The 7296-nt window shown below is 44.9% G+C and overlaps 1 protein-coding gene across 1 annotated transcript; it reads right to left on the minus strand.

Moving 5' to 3' along the window:
* Positions 1-1289: 1289 nt before the first annotated feature.
* DPY30 (dpy-30 histone methyltransferase complex regulatory subunit) lies at positions 1290-6190 on the minus strand. The gene is made up of 5 exons (XM_083176273.1): positions 6036-6190; positions 5882-5952; positions 5718-5765; positions 3420-3562; positions 1290-1577 (listed from the first exon to the last, which is right to left on the minus strand). Exons 2-5 carry the CDS (start codon positions 5918-5920, stop codon positions 1505-1507), a joined length of 303 nt encoding a protein of 100 aa, XP_083032399.1. The 5' UTR covers positions 5921-5952; positions 6036-6190; the 3' UTR covers positions 1290-1504.
* Between the last annotated feature and the right edge of the window lie 1106 nt (positions 6191-7296).

Here is a 7296-nt window from a genome sequence, read left to right on the forward strand (position 1 = left end):
CAGCAGCACAGGTTTAAATAGCGCGCTTTAACCCTGCGCTTTCCGCTCTGTAAGGCATACTATAGCCAAGCGGAACTAAATAATCCATCCGAGTACCCGGGGAATCATTTAGCCAGCGTACCTGTGAACACGCTGGGCGGAAGTGAAGCGTTAGCGTGCTACCGCCCCTTCTGCCTGCGGCGCTGCTTCAAATCCCTTCGCCGCGATGCAAGCTGTAAGCTTACAGCACAGAATTCAGCCGCTGCTGCACCTCCGATGTGGTCCCACCATCGGGAGTGACCTGCCGCCCTCATACCACGCACCTTACCGGCGCACTACAGGTACCATGCGGACCGGTCTAGCCGGCAGCGTCCAGCTTTTCTTTAGGCAGGTATACTTAGTTTGTATGGCAGGAACCCAGTCCACACTCCTTACATACTCTTCCTCTTCCCGGGCAGCTACCCTTCAGCTGAGGCTGACTGAGGCACCCGTTTAAAACAAAATTAACACCCCTGTACTGTCTAACGGAGACAGAAAGAAAAGACACAGAGGAGGGGGAGGAGGAGACTAATATACCCAAGGTGGGCGGTCCCTGAAAAACATTCTGTCTGAACTAGGAGGATATCCCAGTGTTATGGCTGCCATGGGGATCGTAAAAGAAACATTTTTATTCATCATAATGACCTGTAATGTTCACCTTATATAGAATCTTGTTTTTTTTTTGTTTTGTTTTTAAATACTCAACATTATTTTCATTTATATAACAAATGTGAGCGACACTGGCCTTTTTAGTGGATATTTTGAACATCTCTCACAGTGATGCCGGCACTGGTTAAGCATACAAATTCAGTCCTTTTGCTAAAAACTCCAGATTTATGCAAATATTGCCTAGAGATCATTTCCTCAAGTTGTGCATGCAGATTGGTACCTAATAAAAACACACTTTTATCATGGAGCCAATTAACACCTGATTTAAAGTGTATTTACTGTTAGGATGTTTTACAGCTTAAAACAGCTTTCCATTGTGTCATTCAAATTATCTCAGGAGGAATATAACATAAACCAGCAACAGACTTGGGGACTTTAACACATTAAATCTTCTTTATTCTGACTGCTGCCATTACTTCATAACCCTAGAAACTGATATTTTTAGTATGGTCCCCATGCAATGTAACCTGCAAAGTTACTTATTTTGAATCCGCTTTATAATTAATGGATTTAAAATAAGAAGATTTACACTTTTTCATATTTTTTTATTAAATCACCTATATTTCCATAAACTCTCTTGTTCCACAACAAAATTAACAAAGTTTTCAGTTTTGAAAAAAGTTTTATTAATTTTTTCTAAGGTCACTTTATACAATCAAGATCTATTAGACAGTAAGGAACAGAAGTGTTAAATAAAATAAAAACACCCAGAATGGAAGCCTTTTGAACGAGGTTGAATGGGATATAGCTTGTTCAGTCCTTTTGCAAAGCATGGTCACTCTTGTCAAGTGTATTATAACAATCCAAATATTGTCCATTAGCTTCGGTCTTCAAACTGAGTCTTGTTCTTTAACAAGTAAGCAGCTAGGTATTCTATTGGATTTGGCGGTCTATTGTGAGAATAAAAAAATAAAATAAAAAAATTAATAATAATAATAATAATAATAATAATAATAATAATAATGTATAAGATACAGGTTAAAAACCAGTCAAGGTTAATCAACTGTTGGCAGAGACAATTAGTTGCAAGGAAGCATACTTTTAGGAATTACATTGCGTACACGCATTAAGAAAAAAAAAAATTATAATAATAATAGTAATAATTATTCTTAATAGTGATTATTCTTAACTAAATGTGCACATCGGTTTTGATCAATACTTTAGGATTTTTTATTACGCGTCGTAGACTAATCTAAAATAACATACTCTGCTATAATTTAGCGAATTCCAGATTATAGAAATCACTTTGGCTTGCATGTAGCACAGGGGTGGGGAACCTCCGGCCCGCTGGCCGGATACGGCCCCTGCACCCAGTATGTCGGCCCGCCCGCCAAAATTACTGAAGTATCAGCCGCCCGCCTATATTACATACCAGCCACCGGGGATGGCTGCTGCCGCCAGGGAGATGTGCATAAGACGCGCCCGCCAATCACTGCCGGCGCATCACCTCCACAGCCACTGTGATTGGCGGGCGCGTCTTATGCACATCTCCCCGGCGACGGCACCAGCAGCCATCCCCGGCGCCTGGTATGTAATATAGGCGGGCGGCTGATACATCAGTAATACAGGCAGGCGGCTGATTAATCGGAAATATAGCTGTGCGGGTGAGATGTGCAGAAGACGCACCCGCCAATGCTGCTTCTCTCACCCTCCCTTCCCCAGTGACTGACAGATCCAGGGGTTGTCATTTACCCCTGGATTCACCCCCAAACAGGTTAATGTGATTATGTCTGATTCTCATAATCAGACATAATCACATTAACCTGTTTGGGGGTAACACCCCCCCTCCTCCGCACTGTCACTTTTTATGGTGTCTCTGCCCACATGTATATGCCGCTGCCCGTGTGTATAATGCCCACATGTATATGCCACTGCCAGTGTGTATAATGCCCACATGTATATGCCGCTGCCCTGTGTATAATGCCCACATGTATATGCCGCTACCCTGTGTATAATGCCCACATGTATATGCCGCTGCCCTGTGTATAATGCCCACATGTATATGCCGCTGCCAGTGTGTATAATGCCCACATGTATATGCCGCTGCCCTTGTGTATTATGCCCACATGTATATGCCGGTGCCCTGTGTATAATGCCCATGCGTATATGCCGATAATTGATCATTTTTATATGGCCCCCGAAGGGTTTTCAAATTTTCCAAATGGCCCTCGGTAGAAAAAAGGTTCCCCACCCCTGATGTAGCAGAACAAAAGTACTTTTGTGTCCTTTTGTTTTCTGTACATAAACACAACTTCAATGGGGTCAATTCTATTCCCCATTCTGTGAATAGCGGCAGGAGCTGTGCGCTGCTAAGTCAGAGAATACCGGTACTCCTGTGTGATTAGTTGTGAGTTCCAGCATTTTTCTGACTTCAGAGCCTCACGACAATGCTGTTTGTACCACGCTCATGTATTAAAAATAAAACAAACATTAAGCTTAATTGAGCCCATACCATTGTCATTACAGCTAATGCAGCCAGTAGACAAAGATAAATGCAACTACAGCTCACTACTGAGGCATCCAAGTTCCTTTAACTGATTGGCCATGGAGACTATTCGCACCCCTAATGAGTGCCTGTGAGCGCACTGTTGTCAGAATAGGAGAGATAGGGCACATCCAGTACCCTCTCTAAACTAGATGATTCTAAGGTGTACACTGTAGGTTAAGGACCTGACTAGCCACTGAAACTTGGGTGCTGCATAACCTAAGGTACAATTCACTTTAAATCTTACCTGTCTTTTGCCAATTGAGAAAGGCCTTGTAGAAGTATTGGAACCACTGTTTGATCTAGATACGCTCGTGTTGGCAGGGCTTGTAAATCCACCTTCTGCTTGGATACTTTTTCCGTGCTTGCTTTCTCATTTTCAACTATTCTCTAAGAAAAGCATATCAGCTGAGTTAGACTATTTGAAGTTAAAATGTCAGATTCATTCACTTTTAAGATGACTGCAAACTCTGCACATCCGCAACATATGTGAACCCAAGACATCACCAATCCAGTCATTTATGCAGACTATTGGGACCAGCCTGTGTGGCCGACACCATGCGGATTTAAAACATCAATGATTCGCTGTCATCGATGTGGGGAAAGCCACTCAGTGCATACAAACTGAGCAGCTTTCCCCCTGCTCGGCGCTCATCTGCTGGTAATGGCAGTAGAGGAGCGGCTTTTCCAGTGATGATGTGGGAGTGCGCAGCACCGCTCATCGCCGGGCCTTACACACTGGGCGGCTTTGAGCTGACAGCTACGCAAAACACCAAGTTTGAGCGGCTTTCAGCTGAAAACTGCCCAGTGTGTATGGGTCTTAACTCACACAAGAAAATCTTTTAAAACCCCTAAACAATGTTTTATGTTTAGATTTAAAAGGCATGTTGTCATGTGCCCAAATAGAACTGCACAAAAAAACTAAACAAAAGCAAACTTTTGCTTGATTTCAGAAATACCTACCATTTTATCTTTTTATTAAATTCTTAATCGTTGAAAAAAAAAAAAAAAAAAACTTTGGTACTTGCGTAGTTTCACAGCGCCAGCTTACGCCGTCAGCGTAGCGTACCTGTCAAAATCAGAGTAGTGTTCCTGCGTCTCATACAGATGGAGCGCCTCTCCATCGGTGCCAGCATGATCCCTTCTCCGCCAAAGAGGGGATCATGCTGGCGCCGGTGGGGTGAGAGAGGCGCTGACTAGGCTTGCTAGGGACGCCGGGGACAGAGATGCAGTTGTGTAGTTTCACGCTGATTACGTAGCTTACGCTGCCGCTGTGAAACTACACAAGTAAGGCAGCCGTTGGGCTACGCTGATAACGTAGCTTAGGTTGCCGCAGGCAGCCGTTGGGCTACGCTATCAGCGTAGCTTCAAACGTAGCGTAAGCTGGCGCCGTGAAACTACACAAGTACCAAAACTTCCCACACACACCACCATGGAATTAAACATTTACACAAACACACATTAGTGACACCAATTACACTTGCTACCTTAAAAGGTGTCTGCCACTTACCCCCGTGCAAGGGAAGTCAGGAGGTTTTTGGACTGAAATACACATCTAGCCACAAGCCGTATTTTCCATTTTGCTACAAAAATTTACCTCAACTGAATTTTTTTTCCCTTCATCTGGACCTAAGATACACCTCAGCCATCTCAGGACACTACAATCAGCTCTGACAGCTATTGCAGTTAAGCCTGTACACAGGGGGTGAAAGGGGGGGGGGGACGACGACACTGACATGCTTATGCACGGATCGCTGCACACCCGCAATGCATGCTGAGCGATCCGTATGGAGCAGCGTTTTGCCTATGCCAAAATGCTGTGATCTTAGCAGGAAAGACTGTGCATGAATGTGATCGTACATGACCATTGCTGGGGGGCATATACACTACACAGAGCGATCTGTACTCCTTTTTTAAGCAGTCTAGTCAGATTAAATCGCCCAATCTGTTTGCCCCTTTACAGATGATTTTTTATTTTATATTGCAGCACAATACCTGTATAGTAGTGAAAAAGCTGTTCAGAGAACATCGGTGAAAACATTGGTTTTGCTGTGCCATCGATGGAGGGAAACCATCTGATTCTCCACCATCGATGGCAAAAGTATTCAACATCGGTTAAAAACCATCAATGGTTTTGAATCATCGATGGCCATCCCTACCACTTACCTGTTAATCATAACAAAACAAAAGCACATAATACAATAAATATTTGCAAAGCTCAAAACAAACCAAAATAAAGGTTTTATGGGGTAGCTCAGTACAATGTTTCCTTATCAAAAAGAAATCAAATTCATAAACAAACCCAAAAAGTAAACCTACAGGAAACAATAGCACTGATAAAGATTTGCTATAACTAAAAACACAAGAGTGTATTCTTATGGTTTGTTCATGTGTTTAGAGTCAGGACACACATCCCTTAATTTTGCTAGGCATATACTATAACAGGTTCTACTATGGCGCAAGCACAGGCAATAGTCAGGTCACAGCAATAGATGGGCTCTAGCCTCTAACTAAGGGATTAGGGGACAAAACACTGGTTTAGTACCTCAACATTCTCTGTCAGACCATATTCTGAGTGAGGGTTTTCCGACACCTGTAAAATAAATAATCGGTCAGCAGGGACGGGAGAGCCGGGACAAGAAGGCAGGGACGGGAGAGCCGGGACAAGAAGGCAGGGACGGGTAACTCAGCGCAGAGAGAGAACTGTACCTGGCTCTGTCCCCCCTCTGATGTCTGCTCGGCGTCCATGGCTGGAGAACGTCAGCGGGCAATGCAAACACCTGCACAACACAGACACGTTACCTCACTCCTCACGTACAACACACACCGCCACTGTAGGAGACATAAACGATTCGGATTATACCTTGTTGTTACTATGACTGCAGGGAGGACGCAGCGTGCGCCGGAACTCAGCGACCAACCATCCCGCTGCCGCCCTCCCTCCTCCTCCATGTCACAGGCTGCTGGCCAATAACATAGCAGTTCTGGGACGTTTCTATAGCACTCACGATGCAAAAAGAACTGAGATTGGCTGGTTGGCCGTGAGCGGATGTTGATATACAGCGGGATACTTACTGTGTAGTGTGTACTGTGCCGTGGTAGCCAGACCCCCTTGCCTACGCCAGCGGAGCGTCTGACGGCACACGCAAGGCCGGTACGGCGGACGATAGGTTGCTACCACATTCAAGATCCAACTCCTGTATTTCTTCTCATTCTCAACTTACTTCTGCAGTGCCCATCAGCCATAGGAGTTGTGTGTGTAGAGACGAGCCCAGTCGCAGTTCAGGGCAATTGTCCCTGCATCAACCTCACTGTACTCTGTTACATGTTACCACCCCGGCTGCAACAAAGTAAATGAAGAGCTGCTCTGTTTGGCTGTGTACAGCCGCCGGCACTGACATTACTGTTGACGGGCTGGTAACTAACAATGATTGTGTCACCTGAGCATGCAAAGACTTTGGGTGGGATTCTATAACATCCTTTACCACACATTGCCGGCATTCGCATTGTTAATAATCACATATGCACTAACATACGATGATTAACATAAAGGACAGCTTTTGCGTTAAGAGCTTGTCTTTGCGTTGTGGCCGGCAATGTGCAATGGGTCTCCCCTCCTTCCCTGGACCCTTACCCGGCTGCTTCTGCTCGACCAGGCTCCAATTCCTCCTCCCTGCACCCCTGTTGACCTTAGACCTTCAGTGGTCGACCCAATGTATGTTGACCTTAGTTGTGTATAGGGCAGGCGACAGGGGGGGTCAAGGGGGACATCTGTACTGGGCCCCAAGCTTGTGAGTGGCCCCAAAGTTCTGACGGGCTGTAAGCATAGCTGCGGCAGTGCAGTGCCTAGAAATAGTTTATAAAGGCACCCACCTGGATTCCTGTAAGGGTACTTACCCAGACACCCCTCCCGTATCAGTAAATATTAATTGAGTCTTTTGTAATCATAAAAAAACACATTCAATAAGCGGTATACTAAAAATGTTCTGCTCAAGGGGGCGTTGTTAGGGTGCCCCAGAAATATCAGTGTACCGGGCCCCAAGATTTCTGTTGCCGGCCCTGGTTGTGTAGTAACGACCATCTCCCATTCATTCTAGTGCCTTATTTGAACTGAATTCTATCAT

The sequence above is a fragment of the Crinia signifera genome, chromosome 3 (assembly GCF_055691185.1).
Source record: "Crinia signifera chromosome 3, ASM5569118v1, whole genome shotgun sequence".
NCBI classification, from domain to species: Eukaryota; Metazoa; Chordata; class Amphibia; order Anura; family Myobatrachidae; genus Crinia; species Crinia signifera.